Source organism: Chanodichthys erythropterus, chromosome 1, assembly GCF_024489055.1.
Source record: "Chanodichthys erythropterus isolate Z2021 chromosome 1, ASM2448905v1, whole genome shotgun sequence".
In the NCBI taxonomy this organism is placed as follows: Eukaryota; Metazoa; Chordata; class Actinopteri; order Cypriniformes; family Xenocyprididae; genus Chanodichthys; species Chanodichthys erythropterus.
The window spans coordinates 25901232-25924052 of record NC_090221.1 but is presented as its reverse complement, the minus strand read 5'-3'; the positions used below and the strand labels follow the sequence as shown (position 1 = coordinate 25924052).

The following is a 22821-nucleotide window of genomic DNA, read 5'->3' as shown; positions in this document are numbered from 1 at the left end:
CATTTTCTGAGAACTATCAGATTGGAGTTCATTCAGAGGGAGACGAGAGATCATGCATCATGTTAGTTTTATTTATTTTACAAAAAGCACAACATTTTGTTTTTACTCTGAGTGTACACAAATAAAAGAAGATATTCCACAGATTAAAATGGTGTATAACTCTTAATTGTATGTGCAACATTAACAGAGTATTTTGAGTCTCTGTCACACTGGTAAGAAAAGAACCATGGTGGTATCGCCGGCGATACCCTGTTTAACTTATAACATGAAAGTAAGGTTAAAAATATAACTTAGAGAACAAAATTTTCAGTTTTACTAAAATTAGGGTGATGCAAAATTGAGTACACCCAACTGAAAGTCTCTGGAGCAAAGCTAAATTTTAGACTACAAATGTCTAATTTAACAAGAATTCAACCACAGGTGAATCTAATTATTCATTACACAGGTGTCCCCAGCAGACAGTTGACTATAAAAGGGTGTTAAAACCCCTTCCCATTTCATGTTGTCAGCAATGGTACCACATGGAAGAGAAATGTCACCTGAGAAAGAAAATAATTTCTTTACACTAGAAAGGTGAAGGCTACAAGAAGATCAGCAAAGCTTTACTTATCAGTCAGAATACTGTAGCAAAAGTGGTATTAAAACTAAAAAAAAAAGGAACTGCAACCATCTCACAGAGATGTCCAGGTCGTCCACGAAGTTAACACCTCAACAGGAGCGTCTTCTGATGAGAAGGGTTGAAGAAAATTGGTATGCAAGTTCACTGCAGTTATTCCTGTGAAGATGCTACCATCACTCCGTTCCCTTGGTCGTCGTGCACTTTTCCAACATGACAATGATCTTAAACACACATCTAAGGCAACTGTTGGATTTCTGAAGGAGAACAGGGTAAATGTGATTCATTGGCTCCTGATCTGAACCCAATCGAACACCTATGGGGAATTCTGAAGAGACAAGTTGAGCATCACTCTCCATCCAGCATCCAGTCTTTAAAAGAGGTCATTCTTGAAAAATGGAAAAAGATAGATGTTGCAAAATGTCACCAACTTGTTCCATTCCATGCCTAGAAGACTTGGTGTTGTCATTAAAAATCATGGAGGCCATACAAAGTACTAGATGTAGTAGTTTTTGTTGTGGGGTGTACTCATTTTTGCATCATCCTAATTTGAGTTAAACTGAAAAATGTGTAATCTAAGTTATATTATTAACCTTACTTTCATGTTGTAAGTTAAACAGATGTTATATTTAAATTAGTCTTGTCAACATTTTGGAAATTGTTTTTGTGTTCATTGAGATTTAAAATGTTACTTTTCAAAGGGGGTGTACTCATTTACGCTGAGCACTGTATGTCTGCACTATGTCTGTAAGGCAAGGCAGGCAAGGGAAGGCAAGTTTATTGTGGCGAGGGGGCGTGGTTCAGCGAGGTCTGCAATGGGAGAGAGCGTCAGGAGACGCATAGTGAGTGAGTGGGTTAAATGTAAATCACAAACACCTGTTTCTCATTCCAGTAATTGGTGCGGCGGATACAGGATAAAACGCCAGGAAAAGCAGGAGTGTGTGAGAGAGAGAGGGACTGCTGACTGTGATGCTGAGCACAACAACAGCACTGGAGTGAAGCCCTATTGTGGATTGTTTATACCGATGTTGGAGTGAAGCCCTGTTGTGGATTGTTTATTTTGTTGTTGTGCGTTGCACAGACTTTTGTTGGACATTTTTATACACTGAATAAAGCTCAGTCAGCAGTCAAAAGCCAACCCTTGTCCTCTTCCTTCCCTACGAACTCTGAACTTTACTACATTTATTTATAACACCGGCTTTCCTAGTGTCTCTTCATCTTACCTGAATGTGAAAATATTTCTTGAATATGAAAATCTTGTGAACTTTCTTCTGTACTGTAAGCTCCTGTCACCAAGACAAATTCCTTGTGTGTGTAAACATACTTTGTGATAAAGCTCTTCCTGAAATATCACACTAAAACAAACTGATGTCATACTGTGTTTGGTTGTGTTCTTTTTTTTGTTTTTATGTCATTTTGTTTTGAATTTCTCATTGTCATGGTTCCTGCTTATGTCATGTGATTCCCTTGCCCCTCATGTGATAGTATCATGTGCTTTCTTTACCTTAGGCTTGTTCGAGATGGATCGGCACTGCGCAGAGTGATCGGCATATGACATCGATTCAAAAGCCATTAGTTTAATCATCATTAAACAAAAGAAAAAGAAGTATGGCACACTTCTTATTAGCATCCGTTTCCATGGCAACTCTTGGATTTGGCACTCTGTTGAGAATATCTTTAGCTGTGTCCAAAATTGCATACTGTATAGTAAGTACAATGTTGGGTTTGAAACTTGCTTAACAAAAAAAAAATACATTCTACATAGTATGAATATTTGTAGTATGAATGAAATTCACTGTCATGTGACCTATCAGCAGTTGTGTGAGTTCACTGCAATTCACAACTCCTCTCCCATGGCCTCATGGTATATTAAAGTGTCCAGTGGATGTGCAGTTCAGAATCTCACAGGAATTAGTAAGTCATCCAGGTACTTTTTGTGTATTGTTTTATGAATACTATAAATTTAGACATACTTCTTGGCTAACATACAGTTTTTTTTTAGTATTGTAGTAGACATATTCAGATGCTGGATTTGTGTTGACTGAACTTATTCCTGGACGCTGCTCCAGAGTCCTTACGGTCAAAGATTGTCAACAGCCGCAGATTATTGTTGTTCAACATTCATTGCACATTAAAACATTACACGCTTAAGGCTGATTTATACTTCTGTATCAAGTGTACGGCGTAGGCTGTGTGTAGCACACGAAGCCTGCAGTGTAGCCTGACGTGACACCTCTTCAAAAATGTAACAACGTGTGAATTCTACGCGGTCTGAATTCTTGGTCTGCTAGAACCACTCCCTCAGCTAAAAAAAAATGGCGCGGAGAGAGCAGAGAAGTGCAAACATTTTAAACTTCCATAGGAATTAAATAAACGCTTTGTTTCAGGGGGGAAACATCATCAAACTGCAACAAAAGCTGTTGCCTATTTCTGCCATCACTACTGAAACTTGTCTGACAATGTACATTCCTTCTTCAGCTTGCCTGGATACTCAACATGAGCATTCACTGCCTACTAGCGGTCTGCATTGACGTTGTCACGGACAACGATGCAGAAGTATAAATTAAAGCAGACGCATAGTCTACAGCACAGATGCTCCAGTGTAGGTCCGATGCAGAAGTATAAATTAGCCTTTACTTGATCTGGACAAATTGTGTATCATTAGAAAAATTTAAAGACTCAGGCTTCGATATTTGACCACTGTTTATGATAAAATTAGGATTTTAACACTAAACTCTCAAGTGTTGTCTTTACACTCCTAATAAAAAAAAACCTAATCCCAGGGCCTAAGACAACCTATGCAGCTCATAAAATGGGTAAATTGCATCCTCCAATGTGATATACATTACTTTGTGGCCACAGCCCACCAAAGCATAGCATTGCAACTGATAAGATTACGCAACTTGCTAGTGCGGTTGACGTAAACCTTAAAGGCATAGCAAATGGAGGCTTTCATGCTCCACAGATTGGAATTTTGGGGGAAAGAAGAGCAGTAGAGCAAGGCACCTTCAGGATGTAATCTGGCCTAGGGTGCAATAAGACCATAACCAGGCCAGGGGCAAAGTCCAAACAAGACGAGCCCATCGACAGAGCCTGCAAATCCCCCATTCTTTTAAGACATGTCAAGACTAGGAAAAGAACCACCTAAAGAGTCAGAAATTCAACCAAAGCTAACTGGGGAGCCTGATATCCTTTACAGGAAGGAACACTCTCGGGACAGAAAGGTGTCATACCTGTTTCACACATATTCCCTTTGCAGTGCGTATGCAGTGCATATTTTTTTTCCGTACCCATGTTAACTGGTTAGATCTTTCAAACTGCACGTGGATGCGGTCTGGCAATACATTCCAGTTGTGGTGCGTTTGCAGCAGTGCAGCAATTGAATTAAAGTGACAGTTCATTGTTTGCATTAAAATAAACATGTATTGATGTGAAAATCTACTAATTTCACTATATAATTTAAAGTCTTCTCTGTTTCACAGTCAACACATGGCTTATTGTCTCAGGTAAAGCAAGAAAATGTCATCTTACCTTTAGATAAACAAGGAGACATAATGGATAGCACTCGTCTCTTTGTGGAGGTGGAAAAAAAGTTCTTTATGACCTGCAGGATTTCTTGTATAAAGATTTAAAAGCAAAAGAAAAGACATGATTTGTCTGTTTTTGTCTATTGTAGGTTTTAATTGAAAATGTTTGTAATTTTAACAAATAGCCTATGTTTAAATGTTTTGCCACTTGCTTGAGCAACAAAATATCTGAATTATTACTTTATATAAATATAAGTAATGAATTGAATAAAATGTTGTTTAAATGTAGTGGGTTTAAACGTGACATCTATGAAAGAGTGTGTACAAAGAGAATCGCAATGCTGACAAGCCATGTTCAGTAACAACTTTTGGATTTAAAATAAAAATAAGTCAATTTTGTGTTTGTGATATACAGCCATGGATCAGTTGCGCACTGCAAACATGGCATATGTGAAAGCACAATAGCACATGCTGCTCCTGCATCACATACGTACTGCAACACGCACCACATAAGCACTGCAAACGGAGTATGAGTGAAACAGGTATCACCTGTCTGACCCTACGCATAAAATGAGAGACTAACGAATGTCTCCTCAATGATGCTCCATCAATAAGCGTATACTCAGTGGTAGTAGTGGCCACGTATTCCCTTAAGTGTCAGAGGATTGTATTGTATAGTAGGCACCCATGTCCTCAGTGGGGCAGCCTATAGTAACAACCTCTTATCCCCTATTACCCTTCAAAGTGGGGATAGGTACTGCACTCCGAAAGCCGTTTTGCACAAAGTAACAGCAGAATAACTGGTGGGATCTGTGGGGATGGGTGGGAATGAAAGCATTTTCATTTTATAGTTCTTGCCATGCATGCAGTCAGAAACACCCTTGAGTTCACCCAAAAATATAAAAAAAATCTCTCATCATTTACTCACCCTCATGTCGTACCAAACCCGTATAATTTTATTGTTTTGTGTTCTGCAGAAGATTGACATGCTTACATGGTTTGGAAGAAAATTTTGGGTGAAATATCCCTTTAAGCTGTTGTAAGATAAACACAAAGCAGAGGCCTGTTTCTTTACATGAGAAAATCACATAATAAAAGCATATGGGGCACAATCCATTTGTCTTGGTCTTTGTAGTGACCTTCATTATCTCATGGTTCTCTGCTTACCTTGAACTCTAAGAGGTTTTGCATCTGTTCCATCTCTGTGGTCAACATGTCACCGTCATCATCATCATCCTCTTCTTCGATGATTTCAATCTTCTAGAAGAAATTTTTAGGTTTGAGTTACTAGCAAAGATTGGGTCAGACTTTGCTTAAGAAGTTTATTAGTATGTGCTCATACCACATGTTTTGCAGGGGTGGAACTATCTGATTCATCATTCACATAATTTTCTTTCAGATAAAAATCACTGGCTCCATCTTTAAAAAGAAAAAAGGCAACAGTTACTACACATTAAGGTAGCTTGAACCAATGAATACGATTTACTGTACCGTTAATGTAAATAACAAATGAATAACAATCTCATTTGTCAACAGCATGAAAATCTTGCTCACCATCAGACAAACAGAGTGACACAGCATCGTTGTGTTCGCCGGCCTCTCCTAGTTCCAGAGTCTGACAGTCGTCTTCAAGGATGTGAGGTGAATGAGGTGCAGTTGGATTTGGGAACATGACTGGCCCACCTTTAGGTGGTGGAATATCAATGCCCATCAAACGGTACTTCCTTCTGCGGTTACCAATCCATGTCTGTCAAATACAGATTTTTTTTAAAAAGGCAAGGACATATGAACAATACATATATAACGATGGATTTTGATGCAATATATAAAATTATGGACTTTCGAGAATAAATTGAGATAAAAGATTTTAGGAGAATGAAGTCATATTACCAAGAAAAAAAGATATAATGTGACAAAAGGGTTTGAACTGTAGGTAGACTATGAATGAAAATCAGGAGGATTTGGAAGATTTGGTCAAATTGTACTTTAACAAACAAGCAAACACTTTAGTAGTACTAAAATCTTTAAACTATGTGTGAAACTTTGTTTCCCATTCAGTCAGTCAAGTTCGACGTTACGTCGATACTGACGTAATGGGGTCTCGCCTGGGAGCCCAATCACCTCCAAGGGTACAAAACAAGCCAATGGGAATTGGCCTGTGAGATTTACATGCCGGGCCCCTCCCCCGGCATCCGGGTATAAATAGGGCCTTTCACCTCCTGATCATCCTTTCACCTCCTTCAAGAGTGAATTTCTGAAACTGAGAGATCAAACAACAATTTTAATTGCTAAGGACTAGTTCCTAACAACTGTCTATTCTCTGGTGGCTGCTCGTATCTCTCCAGCTGGTTGGGAAGGCATGCTCAGGGTCAGACGATGTCCACCCTGGTGGTCCAGGAACGGCATCTTTGGTTGGTCCTGGCAGAGATGAAAGACGCTGACAACGTTCGCTTTCTCAACGCCCCCATCTCCCAGGCCGGCCTCTTCGGCGACACTGTTGAGGTCTTCGCTCAGCAGTTCTCAGCAGTGCAAAAGCAGACGGAGGCCATAAAACACATCCTGCCCTGATGTGATGATGCCACCAATCTGCAACCGGCCGCGCCTCCGTCTGCTCCTCGCTGAGGGCGCCCTCCTGCGGCTCAGGCTCCCGGGAGATCGGACTCATCCCATCTTCCCCGAGCTTCCCGCAGGAAAGCGGGACCCCCTGCCCAGACCGCCAAGCCTCCATCGAAGAAGGCGGCGGCTAAGAAGCAGCCCTGAGACAGGAGACACAGCAGTGAAGGAGGTTGCTCTATGGGAGAGACGGTGGCCGCACCACTCCTTCCCCCGGGAGAGGGCCCAGGGGAGAATCCTGTGTTGCCTTTTCTTTCTGTTCTCCCCAGTGCCAGCGGTACCCACATTTTCAATGAAAGAGCAATTTCCAAAACCTCTGGGTCATATAAGAAGGTCTGTGCAGAGAGTGAGCGAGCGCCCGCTACCTCTCTCTCAGCCACTCCTTCCTTCGCCACGGGCAGGGTCTTGCCGCCCCGGGAACGCACAGCCTCCCCACGCCACCCTGCCCACTCGGAGCCATGTGAGTGGACCCCACTCACAGCCTCAACTTCGGGACGCACTGCTTCCCGGGTTGGGCCACAGTGCTCCATGCTGCCCCCCCGTGGGTACTTCTGCTTTTCGGATGGTTCCACTTGTACGGTGCTTGGGAGCGTGGCTACGCATTCCCAACCCGTCTCGTTGGCTCATTCGGACAGTCAGACTCTGCTACGCGATTCAGTTCGCCAAGCGTCCACCCAAGTTCAGCAGCGTTCTGTTCACTTCGGTGACAGGTCCCAACACCCCTGTCCTGCGGGCGGAGATTGTGGTTCTTTTGGCAAAGGACGCAATAGAGCCTGTCCCTCCAGCCGAGATGAAGTCTGGGTTTTACAGCCCGTACTTGATAGTACCCAAGAAAGGCGGGGGTTACAGCCAATCTTGGATCTGCGTGTCTTGAATCAGGCCCTTCACAAGCTCCCGTTCAAGATGCTCACGCTGAAACGCATCCTCACGTGCGTTCGCGCCCAGGATTGGTTTGCAGCGATCGACCTGAAGGACGCATACTTTCATGTCTCGATACTTCTCGTACTTTCATACCTCAGCCAGTCAACTGGGAAAAGAGCAAGTTCTGCCCCATGCAGAGCATCTCTTTTCTCGGTGTGGAGCTGGACTCGGTCAACATGACAGTGCGTCTCACCAATGAGCGTGCACAGTCGGTGCTGAACTGCCTGAATTCGTTCTCGCGGAAAACAGCGGTCCCACTGAAACAGTTTCAGAGGCTCCTGGGGCATATGGTATCCGCAGCCGCGGTCACGCCGCTCGGATTGCTTCATATGAGACCGCTTCAGCACTGGCTTCACGACCGAGTCCCGAGGTGGGCATGGCACCGTGGCTCACTCTGTGTGGTCATCACACCGAGTTGTCGCCGCATATTCAGCCCGTGGTCGGACCTTGCTTTTCTACAGGCCGGGGTGCCCCTAGTACAAGTGTCCAGGCATGTTGTTGTCACAACAGATGCCTCCACCACCGGCTGGGGTGTCATATGCAGTGACCAGTCGCCGTCGGGTTCCTGGACCCCATCGCCACTGGCACATCAACTGCCTAGAGTTGCTAGCAGTACTCCTTGCTCTGCGCCAGTTTCGACCGCTGCTGCAGGGCAAGCATGTACTGGTCTGGATGGACAACACATCGACTAAAGCATACATCAACCACCAGGGTGGTCTACGCTCCCGTCGCATGTCGCAACTCGCCCGCCATCTCCTCCCTCAGGTCGCTGCGCGCCTCCTACATCCCAGGCGAGCTCAATCGTGTGGCCGACACGCTCTCAAGACAGCTCACGCTCCCAGGGGAATGGAGACTCCACCCCCAGGTGGTCCAGCTGATATGGAGCCGATTCAGAGAGGCACAGGTGGACTTGTTCGCTGTATGGTAGTTGACACCATCACTTCGGCTAGAGCCCCCTCTACGAGGTGCGCCTATGCCACGAAATGGAGTCTGTTCATTGAGTGGTGTTCTTCCCGCCGGGAAGACCCCCGGAAATGCCCGGTCAGTGCTGTGCTTTCCTTCCTTCAAGAGGGTCTGGAATGGAGGCTGTCCCCTTCCACCTGAAGATCTATGTGGCTGCCGTCGCAGCGCATCACGATGTGCTCGATGGCAAGTCACTAGGAAAGCACAACCTGATCATCAGGTCCCTCAGAGGCGCCAGGAGGTTAAATCCCCCTAGGCCTTGCCTCATTCCCTCCTGGGACCTCTCTGTCGCCCTCTCGGGCTTTCAGCGAGCTCCCTTTGTGCCGCTTTAGTCACCTGAGCTGAAACATCCGTCTCTCGAAACAGTGCTCATGACCGCGCTCGCCTCCTTCAAGAGGGTTGGGGACCTGCAGGCATTTTCGGTTAGTGATTCATGCCTGGAATTCGGGCCGGACTACTGTCACGTTATCTTGAGACCCCGGCCTGGATATGTGCTCAAAGTTCCCACCAATCCCTTCTTGGATCAGGTGGTGAACTTGTAAGGGCGTTGGCGCACGGCGCCTCTGTTGCAGACATTTGCAGGCTGGGCGACACCAAATACATTCGCGAGATATTACAATCTCAGAGTGGAACCGGTGTCCACCCGTGTGCTGTCTACTCGTGTTCGCTTGCTGTGCCATTTCCCTCGGGAGAGGGAATGCGAGCACTTTTCCCACTCCTCAGTTCAGTTCCCTGTAACGGTGAACCCTGTGGAGTTCCTCCTGCATCCTGCGGCAGCCAGTTGTGGTGGAGGCGTCCGGCGCTAGGTCCAGTACTCGTGTGTATGCCCAATTGGTCTGCCCTTGTACTGGGCTAGATGCCCATATGCTGTGATTCCCCGCGGGTAATCCCATATGTGTTTGTCCACGGTATGGTTTCCCTGATGGTAAACCCGTGTCTTTCCCTGGGCCTGTCTCTGATTGCTAGTATGTTCCTCCCAGAAGATAGGACCTACAGCAGAGATCTTCCATATGCGTTACTGTCCTCAGGCCAGTCCATATGTGTTTTCCACACATTACCTCCCCTCGGGCAGGGTGTGGTCTCCGTAGCTTTCCCCTCCTTGGGGAACGCTTTCCTGGCGTTTTGGTCATGTCTGAAAAACGTGGGAATTGAGTTCCGAAGCACTCTTCCCCGTGGGTAAGGAACAGCAGCTTCGACCTCTCCATTGTAATGCCCTGTCCTCTCCATCCCACTGGTATGGAAGACATTCCTGGGCTTACTCTGGGCGCTGGAGGGTTGCCAGTATGGGCCGCACTTGCATTTGGCATGCTACGGCCTGCCAGCATCTGCCTCCCTAACACTCGTAACGTAGTTTAGTTGCTATGGCGCTTTCCACGGGACCCCATTACATCAGTATTGATGTAACGTCGAACGTGACTGACTGAATGGGAACAGCTTGCGTTCCCTTGCCATAGCTCTGAGTCACCGCTGAGCGGCCAGATACCCATCTCGGCTCCTCAGCAAGAATATGAATGAAAGTGAGTATACCGGACCTATTTATACCCTCGATGCCGGGGGAGGGGCCCGGCATGTAAATCTCACAGGCCAATTCCCATTGGCTTGTTTTGTACCCTTGGAGGTGATTGGGCTCCCAGGCGAGACCCCATTACGTCAGTATCGATGTAACATCTCCGTTCCCTCCTTCTGGGAACGGGGGTTACAAAAGTAACCTAGACGTTATCCATATAGCCACTGGTTCATAAAATAACTTGTAATAGAACAGTTACTTTGGACATCATCACTATTTGCAGAACCCTTGAAATCAAATGCAAGTCTTGATGCTATTTGTTAGTGTACTTCTAAACACTGACTAAGGGTGCGTTCACACTTGTAGTTCAGTTCTCTTGGTTCTTTTGGTCCAGGCCAAAGAAGAAAAAAAATACATTTAGTCCTGGTTCGCTTAGTGTTTACAATGTCATTTTAAAAACCGAACCAAAAGATACAAAAATTTTTTTTTTTGTATTTTGCAAGATTTGATCTGATCAAGATTTAATCTCCGCCGAACATCGGAACCAATCAAGGTCCGCAACAAGATTTTTTCTCAGATTCTCGGGAGGGTAAATTCGGAATAAATCGGCCTAAACTACTGTAGTGTTAGCCAGGCTTAATAAGACATGGAAAACATGCAGTGTTGGGGGGCTCCAGGAATGTGGTTGAGAACCCCTGGTTTAAAATTATAGGGAATGAGGCTCAAGTCCAGGAAGTTACAAAAGTTCATCACAGGACATTAGCATTCCCCGCAAGTTCATTCAGCTAGTTTCAATATTCAAAGTAAATGTCCGTACTCAACACGCTCCACAGCAACAGGAACAAAGCAGACATTCTGAGAATAATAATCAGCGAAATACTTGTTTGTTATGTTCCGTCTGTACCAGGGTTCAGTAGTAGCCTAATAAATACCATAAAATACAGTGTGTCGGTGTCTTTCCAATGAATGTGACCCACCGATTCTCCTCCATGGCCATATGGGAAAGTAAATATTTACAAAGACAACATTAAAACTAGTTACATTTACACCCTTCCAACAATTACTTTCAGTATCAGCAGACCCAAAAATGCTATTAAATGCGACAACTTTTAAAGTAAAAAACGATAAAAGTTGCGTAAAGAATAAAAGCTCCTTGAGGTTTCTCGGTTTGTTCGAGTTGAGCAACCATAAATGACACAAAACATAAGAATTTTGAGTTTGTGATAGCGATTCCTATATAGAAAAATCACTTCCTGCCCTCCAGCTGCATTTCGTCCGACAGCAATGATGTCATATGCAAACAACCTATTAGCATCAGTGGCTCTCCCGCTCAAACACGAAATACTGTCATTACCGTTAGTTACTACAGCCTACATTTTGCTCACTAACTATGCCTTAGTCACGCATATGTAGATTACCTGGTTGCAATAATATACAAAACCGCTCAGTCTCCTTATTTAAATTTCCTAAAAAATGTTGATATGAATACAAGGTAGATTAATTTTGTGAAGAACCATCTTAAAGGGATAGTTCACCGAAAAATGAAAATTTGATGTTTATCTGCTTACCCCCAGCGCATCCAAGATGTAGGTGATTTTGTTTCTTCAGTAGAACACAAATGATGATTTTTAACTGCAAACGTTGCCGTCTGTCAGTCAAATAATGCGAGTGAATGGGAACTCTATCAATAAGAGTCGGAAAAACACGCATAGACAAATCCAAATTAAACCCTGCGGCTCGTGACGACACATTGATGTCCTAAGACACGAAACGATCGGTTTGTGCGAGAAAACCGAACAGTATTTATATTATTTTTTACCTCTTAAACACCACTATGTCCAACTGCGTTCGCTTATGATCGCGTTCTGATCGCGCTCTGACAACGGCAGTGATGTCTCGCACTCATTGTATAAGCACGAGACATTACTGCCGTTGTCAGAGCGTGATCAAATCTCACTAACCGAGTGCTGAATGCAGTTGGACATAGTAGTGTTTTAGAGGTAAAAAAATTATATAAATACTGTTTGTTTTCTCGCACAAACCAATCATTTCGTGTCTTAGGACATCAATGTGTGGTCACGAGCCACAGGGTCTAATTTTGATATGTCTATGCACGTTTTTTCAACTCTTATTGATAGAGTTCCCATTCACTCGCATTATTTGACTGACAGACGGCAACGGTTGCAGTTAAAAATCATCATTTGTGTTCTACTGAGGAAACAGTCACCTACATCTTGGATGCACTGGGGGTAAGCAGATAAACATCAAATTTTCATTTTTGGGTGAACTATCCCTTTAATGGAAAGCTGACAATCAACACCAACACCCGTCTCTAAAGTGATAATTTTACACTGTCATCAGAGACAACTGGGATTCACTGATAATCCGCTGCTATTGATGATTGGGGCTGAACGACTCTTTCCCGCCTCTGCCTTCATCTCCGTCCTGCTGACAACCTATGATATGGGGCCGGACGACTATCTCCCGGCCTTCATCCTCCCGTCTCACAGCGCCAACATCTGGTGTCACAGTCCGCAGTACATGCCCACTAATGAGTGTAAGTTGCCTTGTGTGTATATGTTATAATTAGCATCCACAGTAACTTTAATAAATTTTGCAACCCTCTAATGTGATTCTTTTATTTATTTTTACTTTTATGTTTGACTCATTAGACAAGTAAGTTGAGAGAGACAGCATCTTTATCACAATTAATTGTGGTATCTGTGGCGACAGCAGACATGCCACCAGCGTTTGAGAGCAGAGAATATTACTTATTTTGTTCTTATTATTTAATTAACTTGGCTGGGTGGTTAATAAAACATTTTTTTCTGAGGTGTGACAAACTCAAAACAAATATTTTAATATTAATTTACACAGACTTTAAACTCTCCTCTGGGAGCAGGGACCCAGAAAATGTAATGACTCACAATGCACTGGAGAAATTTTGTCCAATCAAATGCTTTCTAGAATTAGAACATCCCCTCCCCCTAATTTATAAATAACACATGAAGTGTGCTACTATAATTTTGGGCTCATTCTATAATCAGGGGTACATTTCACATCAAATTACAAGAACAATATGCTTTCTCAATAAAATGACAATTGGTCCTAGTTGATAAATTTCATCATTGTAACATCTACTAGTTGCCAAGTTCAATAATTAAACACAATATTGATATTACAAGGGAAAGGATGTTTTCCATGTTGAATTTCTCAACTGTTACAGACAAACTATATGCCACTAAACACTTTGATTAAAGGTGCAATATGTAAGAATTTTGCAGTAAAATATCCAAAAACCACTAGGCCAGTGTTATATATTTTGTTCACTGGAGTACTTACAATATCCCAGTGTTTCCAACTATTTGTAAATCCTGAGAAAATTGCCATTATAACCAAGGCTCTGGGACATATGAGGAGTCGCCTGTCAATTGCGTCATACCTGTGTTACTCTTGGTTTCCTGTTTTATTTTGTAGAAACCATGGAAACACCAAAGATGCTTTAATATTTTAATAGACAAGGGAACAAATGTTTTGATATATAGACAGAAAACTAATTACTGTTATAGCTCAACACGTTTAGTCTTATTGTTTAAATCTAATTTTCTTGATTTTTTGCGAGTACCATGCTTTACCATGCCTCAGAGAAAAACACTATTTTGTGAAATAGTTAACATAGCATAATCAGATGCAGTTTTATTTTTAGTAACAGTAATACAGCATTTTCTCCATACAATACGTTTTAAAATTAACTGCAGGCCATTTATCAACACAAGCCATGCTGTCATGGAACTCATGAAGACGAGATAGATCCAAGTGCAGCAGAAAAGGTGTTTATTGAGGGCAAATCCAAAAGGCGTAATCCAGGTACTGGCAGGGGTCGAAATCCATAAAAAGCAGTCCAAACATAAAACAAGGAACATGAAACAAGAAACCAAAAACAAAAAACAGAGAACACGAAAAACCAGGGCTCAGACTCAAGGGTGACATTCACAATGAACCACAAGAACAGACAGAAACAACTCAGATTAAATACACAGACACTAATGACAAAATAACAAACAGCTGAGAGCAATGACGAATAGTGATTAGTCCGGGGAGTATGTATGGGAAATGTAGTTCATAAAATGGGTGAAACAGAGAGTCCGGGAAGGAGTGCCCTCTAGAGGCTGAAGGGCACTCTCACAGGTGATCGTGACATTACCCCCCCTCAAAGGAGCAGCTACCAGACGCTCCACCAGACAACAAACAAAAACACAAAATACTCAGGAGGGAGGTGGACCGGAGGAGGATCAGGGGGAGGGATGGTGGGCCAGATCCCGGGTACCTCACTGAACACCAGGGCGGTGCTGGAGGAACTGACCAGGCGGGCGCTGGCAGGCTTGGAGTCCTGGCTGATTGCCAGGGTGGTGCTGGAGGAACTGACCAGGCTGGTTCCAGTGGGTCTGGAGTCCTGGCTGATTGCCAGGGTGGTGCCGGAGGAACTGACCAGGCTGGTTCCAGTGGGTCTGGAGTCCTGGCTGATTTCCAGGGTGGCGCTGGAGGAACCGACCAGGCTGGTTCCAGCGGCTCAGACGGCCCGGGCGGCGGCGGCAAGACAGAAGGTCTGGGCGGCGGAGGCAGGGCAGAAGGTCTGGGCGGTGGAGGCAGGGCAGACCAAGGGTGCTCCGTGACCATCTCAGGAAGAATGGCCTGCTCTGGGACGGCAGCGGGCTCGGGCTGCTCTGGGACGGCAGCGGGCTCGGGCTGCTTCGGTGGCGCCGGCAGGGCAAGGCGCTTGGAAAACCCACAAACAACCACTAGAGTGGTCGCCAGGCCTTGTAGGACGGAGGAAGCCCTTTTCCTCCTTCTCCTCCGCTTATGAGGGTGAGGCGGTGGCTCACCCAAAAGGGACTCACTGGCTGGAGCGGCCTCTGGAGCGGACTCACTGGCTGGAGCGGGCTCTGGAGCGGACTCACTAGCTGGAGCGGACTCCCTGGCTGGAGCGGACTCCCTGGCTGGAGCGGACTCCCTGGCTGGAGCGGACTCACTGGCTGGAGCGGACTCACTGGCTGGAGCGGACTCCCTGGCTGGAGCGGACTCCCTGGCTGGAGCGGACTCCCTGGCCGGAGCGGGCTCTGGATGAGGGTGAGTAGCCGAACGGCCTCTGTGAGAGAGATGGTGGATAAAGCCCCAAAAGTCCAGGGTCTGGAGCCCCTCCATCTCACACCGAGGCAACGGGTTATCGAGGCCTCCATTAAAAATGTCTTTAAGCGCCTCGTCATTATAATGCAGTCCCTCTGCCAAGGTCCAAAACAAACCTGCAACCTGCCCAACCTCTCTTCCCTCCTGGCGCAGCGCCATCACCGCCCGAACTCGAGCCATCCGCTCACGGATGGAGGCTGGGGAACGGAACCGACCCTCCATGCCGCTGGATCTAGGTGTGGTGGTTCATTCTGTCACGGAACTCATGAAGACGAGATAGAACCAAGTGCAGCAGAAAAGGTGTTTATTGAGGGCAAATCCAAAAGGCGTAATCCAGGTACTGGCAGGGGTCGAAATCCATAAAAAGCAGTCCAAACATAAAACAAGGAACATGAAACAAGAAACCAAAAACAAAAACCAGAGAACACGAAAAACCAGGGCTCAGACTCAAGGGTGACATTCACAATGAACCACAAGAACAGACAGAAACAACTCAGATTAAATACACAGACACTAATGACAAAATAACAAACAGCTGAGTGCAATGACGAATAGTGATTAGTCCGGGGAGTATGTATGGGAAATGTAGTTCATAAAATGGGTGAAACAGAGAGTCCAGGAAGGAGTGCCCTCTAGAGGCTGAAGGGCACTCTCACAGGTGATCGTGACACATGCAGCATTTCATATGATATTCTGAAATCGATCTAGCTTACTGCAGTGTGCAACAAGTGTCTCACAGCAGCCACCGAGTGAACGCACATTATAACATTTTCAACACACTCAAATGTATCTAATGTGATAAACCGAGCTGTGTTACCTCATAGTCATGACCGGAAAAGCAGAAGCAGCGCCGGTGACTGTGACATAATAAAAGCTCTGCTGCTTGTGGTGTGTGTTGCGCAATTGCTCCAGCGGCCTCGTTCAGCTCCCACAACACTTGGTCCTGCTCTTCTTCATACTACAGTAACATTAATAATCGCATCCATGAACATGATTTCTTCCCGAGTCCTATCCCAATTGTTTGCTGTGAGGTGAAGACCACATGTCCCAAGATTCCGCGCTCAAACTTGGCATCATCAAGCTACTGCTTGGTTTTGAATAGGCCTCTAGCGACCTCTAGCGGACAGAAAATCTTACATATTGCACCTTTAAGTGCTACACTTAAAAAGTGGAGTGGAGTAATATCGTGTAGTTCTTTTATCTGTTCTGCCATATGTGCAGTGATTGTTTTGGTAGGTATAAAAAAAGACAAGAAAATTACTTCTGTACAGAATCCTGACCTTGATAATTTCAGTGTCCACGCCGAGTTCATCAGCTGCAGCTGAAATCTTCTCTTTGCACAGAGATCCCAGGCTGGTCATGCCGTTATCCCAGTAGCGCTTCAGTGTGTACAAATCTCTGTCGCTAAACTGCGTCCTGTCCTGCAGCTTAATAAACACTACACCTTTTATTAAAAGCCATCATCAGAAACTGACAGTAAAATTATCTCTGCTCACTATATGTGCTAGAGAAGAACATCAGCATATTTGAGAGACTCACCGTTCTTTTCCGGGAGTTACTATGAAGCCAGGGAGCAGACATGTTACTCATTACCTAAAGCAATACAAATTAACATATTTACTTGTGGCCCTTAAGTAATTAAGATACAGCCTGTTTCTGATCGTTTCATCGTTCTTGTCTAGGTAATTTAAACACTCAGGTGTACGTGTGGAAATAACACAAGGGTACTTGTGATACTGATGCTGTATTGAGGGGATTGAATACTGATACCAAATGTTTTAACTTTTAGTCTTTTTTTTTTTTTACTTTTTGGGGGGTTTTTTTATTTTATTTTTATTTTTTAAACTTATTTATGGTGAAAACGAATGCACAAAATAAACTTTAAAGTGGATCAAAACTGAACTTTTTGTGCTTTCATGTTAATTTGGAATTTTAATTGTCCCTTTCCAGAATAAAAGCCATTTATAGCAAAACTAAGGCTCGCAACAGTACATGGGTGAGGCTCACAAAGCCTGTCAAGAAAATGTGTGGGTCTCTGAAACAATCACTGTGTAATACTAAAAAATTATAATAATCGATGTGACATACCTTGAGACAGGGGATTCTGGAAGATGTCTGCAGTTTTAATGGGAAGGTGCTAGGGGATGATGTTCTGATCAGTAAGGAGCTGCTGGTTTGACATCCCTTCTCTCCAAAGAGAGCAGAGTTTGCATGGCTCCTCTCTGTTAGTCCCGGACTGTCAATCAAGGAAGAGGAACCTGCGCTGGAGCTCCGCCCACCGTCCACAGAGGCTTTACTGCAGTGCATCTGAACTGCCATGTTTGCTAGCTCTTCTTCTCTGGAGTACTCTTCATCAGCGTCAGCCGTTTCCATCGCAATCGAGAAGATCTCTGATGCATCAACTGGCCTTGTTTTTCTCATCACCGTGTCTTGAGTGCTTCCTGGGATAGGCCGCTGTGACAGCTCCCCTAATCCGGCCAGGGTGAAAACATGCTGAATATGAGCACTACCACCTACAGGACCGCAATGTGTCATCTGCGTTTTCTGGGGCGAGGTATGAGGCCATGATGGATGCTGGGACGTCTTGCACTGCTTGGCCCAACTGGAAGCGATTACCGCAGAGTCTCTAGAGCTTAAGGGTTTAAGTGTGCTAGAGCTGGGGATGATGGGGACTTTCCGCTGTATGCTGGCTGCAATGGCTGTGCGATGTGCAGTCGCATCCGTACGATCATGAGCGGGCAGCTCCATTTCTGTGTGCAAGGGCAAAGATTTCGTCCCTGTCCTATTGTGAGCAGAAGAATCGAAGCAGTTGGCATAAATGCCTGTCAAAATCACATCACTGTGACCACTGAGTGGGGAGGAAGATGATGGAGAAGAGGACGATGAGGACGATGAGGCCTGTGGAGGGAGGAGGTGGGTCACAGAGAGGCCGCGCTGAATACTCCGCATGGCCGCCATCTCAGCTGTTAACACCGATCCGGCCACAAGTGACCCGGCAGCTCCACAAGGAACGTGCTGATGGGACAGAACTTGAGCAGCAGCACCGTTCTGGTCTGCCTTTGATGCCAGCTTCCGTCGCTTGTTTCCTACCCATGTCTAAAAAGACAAAAGTAGAGACATGCACTGCCATTAGGTTTGAGAAAGTCAAACTATTCCACCACTGATCAAATTAAGATGGGAAATTATAAATTATATCATGTATATATGTATAAATTATGTGTAAATTTGATTGAACCCCTAACATGCTCTTGTTTGAACTTTGTTTGTCTTGGCTAAAAGATTCTTTCTAGGAACTTTTACAAGTGAGCTAATAAAATATCAAATCAGTACTTTGTTTAATTATTATTACCCATGTAATAAGCAGGATAATGTACAGCCAATAAACCATGAAACAGAGAGCTGTACATTACTGTCTTCTCAAAAAGTGACTTCTGTCAGCATTTATAATTTCACTAATATATATATAGATGACCTTTAAGCTATTAACTGTCACAGTGTGGTCAAACAAGGATAGAAGATGAGGATCTAACTATAGCAGTTTAACTTTATTAAAAGAAACAAAATACACGCCGTTTTTGTGTGTCCATTTAAATGCAAATGAGCTGCTGGCTACTTTCCAGAAGAGGGCGGAGCTTTATCAGCTCATGCTTCGGTTGCTCAACAACAAAGCTGGAGAATCTTACATGCAGCCAAAATGATGATTGTCAGTAATGGTATTCAGCCTTACATTGTTCAAACTGGTGTCGGACACTGATGGAGACTCAGGAAGAAGTTACAACTTATAGAATGCATCGGGATGGTTAGTGGATAAATTTATGTAGTTGCTGTGGAGTTGATTCAACTCTTCGACTAGCATGTGCTGTCATGTTAATCTTTTGTAAAAATCTAGCATTGAATTGACCCACAATTGTGAAGCAGTCCGGCGTAAAATGACAGGGTAACAACACTCTACTATAACAACACTCCCTCTTTTCTAAAGCAGCCCAACATGGCCTCTCCCCGTTTGTTGCGTGTTCTCTGGGGCAGGGTTTATGTAAATTTTGGTGTTAGTGATGTCACTAACCCGGGAAGAAGCTTGTCGTAGTCCCTACCAGCCATTAGTTGTAGTCCTTAAATAGAGAATTCTTTAAAAGAAAATATCTCCCTTTGCATTGAATTTTGAGCGTTGTAGCTTTGCAGACGTTGTTTATGCTCTAACATTACAGACTAACTAAAGTTAAAAAAGTTAAATCATAATCAACCACCCTTTTGACTAATTTTGATTATAAGTCATTATTCACTGAAAATCCCCCCCTCTCCTATAGCTCTCAAATCAAAAGTGCTACCACTGAGGCACTTATAAATAATTTATAACTAATGTGAATGGATACATGACGCTTATTTTATACAAGCACTTAATTAACCCCTTACTAGACATCCCCCATTTTGGCAAGTGGTGCATAAATGACATACCTAAAATAAAAAGGTTGCTGCTCATAAGTCATTCTGATAGACACATAGCCAATATATATTTAGAAAGCCAACACTTGAGAGTTTACAGTTCAAAACCCAGAATTACTCAGACTGTTATTAATATGGAGATATACAAGCAGGCCTGGACTGGTAATCTGGCATACCGGGAAAATGCCCGGTGGGCCGGCGTACTTGGTGGCGGGGCCGCTATGTGATATGATTTTTTTTAATAAACATAAAATTGGCCAACGACCGGCCCATAAAGCAGGGACAGCGGCCCATTGGTTCATTTTCCATACTGACACTGGGCTGGCCCATTCACATCTCTTAACAGACTCCACCCCGTCCCCTCCGTTTCGTGTGTCAAATACAGTGGCTCAGAGCCAAAACATCTGTGGATTAGGAGGATGGAGAAACAAAAGCGCAAGTGCAAGGGGGGGTGTGGAGAAGTTGCGGGCAAAAAAATAAAAAAAATTAGAGGTTGATGCCTCAACATGTGCAAAAATTACTGACATGTTTATTGCGGTTACTGTAGCTTCAGTTTTCAAACCTACAGTACCTGACGACATGCAAAAACAGGTGAACATAAAAGAAAATGGAGGAGACACCTGTCAGGCAGAGGAGCAGCAGGAGTAGAGTATCATATACACTGTGTCAGAATGATGATTTATTACCATAATTTATGGCTTAATTTATGGCCCTAATTTCTGTGTGTTGTCAGTCAAGCTGGCTGGACAGTGATGTCAAATATGTTTTATGAGGGCTGTGAGCCTTGATTGGCAGGTCAGTGGTTGTCAATGGGTGTTTTTTTATGGCTGAATTTATGGCTGTTGTCCCCTGATTGGAAGGTCAAGAGTGTCAATGAGATATAGAGTGAGTTGGATTTATAGTTAGATATATGGGCAAATTTATGGAGGTTGTATCTCATTTTTATGACATTTTGGTGAATCCTGGGTAACTGGCTCCTTTCAGTCTGTTGAGAACCATGGTGGCCATGTTTTTCCTTTGATTGTAGGGTGAATGTCACCCTAGCAAAAAAATCAGTGCTGTTTGGTCAATGGGGTATATGTTAATTGAGTCAGAATATCTGAGTCAAGACATTAAGGATGTATTACCCCTACACCACACTGGCTATATTTATTTAAAATTACATGTCTGGGCATGTTCTTTTTTAGAACAACTGTGTGTGTGTGCGTGTTGGCACCATAGGATGATCAGTAATACCAAAACTATAGATTAATGTTAGTTCCTAAGACAAAGAATCGGAAATATTCATCAAGCCAAAGAGTCCTCATTACCCACACACCCCAGAATAGGTGTTGTTTGGGAGATGTTCTTTCTGGAGCATCTGTATCTGTGTTTCCAAACTCACCGATATGATCTACGTTAAAAAGACAAAAGAATGAAAAACATTTATTTAACTCACAGTAAAGGTGATTCTGAGTCAACCCGGTGGGGGGGATCCTCTGTGTTTGTGTTAATGGTTTTACGACATTGCTTAGATGTCTTCATCAAAACCTTTCTGGTGATTTGCTGGGCTTTCACACAAAAACATCTTATGCTGATTTAGTCTACATAACATTATTCAATTCAATTCACATTTATTTGTATAGTGCTTTTCACAATATGCATTGTTTCAAAGCAGCTTTACAGGGAGTGCATGTCAACGTTTCAATAATCTGGTATCAGAGTGTGCAAGTTGTGCAGTTTCAGAAATGTATATGCAAATCACCCAGTTAGCTAACAATTTATTAATTTAAACAATGTTTTAAACTATGGCAGAAACAATGTGCTCGCTGAAGTTATGAAAATATGTTAACAAATGATTAGGATATTATAGAAAAATTTAGCACTGGTGCATGTTGATCCAGAGTTTGGGGTCCTTGCAGGGGGTTGGGGTCATATCTCCACAGGGGTTGAGGCATCTGAACTCTTCTTCAGATCTGAATGTGTCTTTACTTTTGATACATTTGAAATGTTTTTAGTTTTAATAGTTATTGTGTGTGTGTGTGTGTGTGTGTGTGTGTGTGTGTGTGTGTGTGTGTGTGTGTGTGTGTGTGTGTGTGTGTGTGTGTGTGTGTGTGTGTGTGTGTGTGTGTGTGTGTGTGTGCGCGCGTCTGTGTGTATGTGTGTTGCAAAAGAACAAATACATACAAATACAGTAAAATAAGACACACAATTTTAAACATTTAAATATTTATACAATTGTTTGCCACAACAGCAAGACATGTTGTCTATTTTCTTTAAACTTTTTACTTTTATTTTATTCTTTAATTTCTATTTAATTTCTACAGTCTGATGACCAGCATTTTTATAACTAATGTAGCTGAGTGGTTTCCTCACATGAGCAAAAACTAATCTAGGTGTAATCTTTGTGTTGAGTGATCAAGATTCATACTAGAAGAAAACTGTGAGTATGCTTAAACATGTAATTATACAATATTCTCAATTATACAACATTTTCAATAGGAATATTATGTTTTCATGTTGTCAAGTTTAGTTTGTTTGTTTTTTACTATCACTTTTTTAACTTCAACATACAACACAAATTAAAGAGATGAGTGTAGAATGTTTCAACTATTACCATGGTCTTTGACCACAAATAAACAGGTGTTTTTCTCTATATATCAGTGTGTGTGTGTATGTGTGTGTGTATGTGCGTGCATGCATATGTGCGTGTGTTGCAAAAGAACAATACACATTTACTGCAAATTTCTGAGTTAAATAAGACATAAGCGATTTTAATCAATTAAACATTTATAAATCTGTTTGCCATTAAAAGCAAGGCACTTAGAAAACTTTTTTAAATGTATGGATGAACCTTTTTTCTTTTGACAAAACTACATTTAAAATTATTTATTGGTTTAATTATTTATTGGTTTAACAACCACAAGGGAATCATGTTGATCAGTAAGTTTTAAGCATATAGTACAAACTTGCAAGGCTCAAGAAAACTAATCTGTTCAGGTGTGATCTTTTTGAGGTCGGAACACCAAACTTTGTGTTGGGTGATCCAGACAAAGCTTTATACTAAAAGA

General features: G+C 43.3%; 1 protein-coding gene across 7 annotated transcripts in view; it reads right to left on the bottom strand.

The window, feature by feature from the left end:
• Positions 1-22821, bottom strand: part of hdx (highly divergent homeobox) — an 84832-nt gene that overhangs the window by 17910 nt on the left and 44101 nt on the right. The window contains exons 4-11 of one of the 7 annotated variants that reach the window (XM_067382459.1): positions 21090-21164; positions 17420-18427; positions 16871-16924; positions 16612-16758; positions 5698-5890; positions 5486-5562; positions 5311-5403; positions 5022-5177 (exon numbers count right to left, since the gene is read on the bottom strand). In XM_067382459.1, coding sequence (XP_067238560.1) covers positions 5100-5177; positions 5311-5403; positions 5486-5562; positions 5698-5890; positions 16612-16758; positions 16871-16924; positions 17420-18427; positions 21090-21164 — 1725 coding nt within the window. In that variant the 3' untranslated portion in view covers positions 5022-5099. Of the gene's footprint in view, positions 1-5021; positions 5178-5310; positions 5404-5485; positions 5563-5697; positions 5891-16611; positions 16759-16870; positions 16925-17419; positions 18428-21089; positions 21165-22821 lie in introns of those variants that run through there. The other 6 variants (XM_067382468.1, XM_067382424.1, XM_067382434.1 and 3 more) reach the window with 6 other exon arrangements.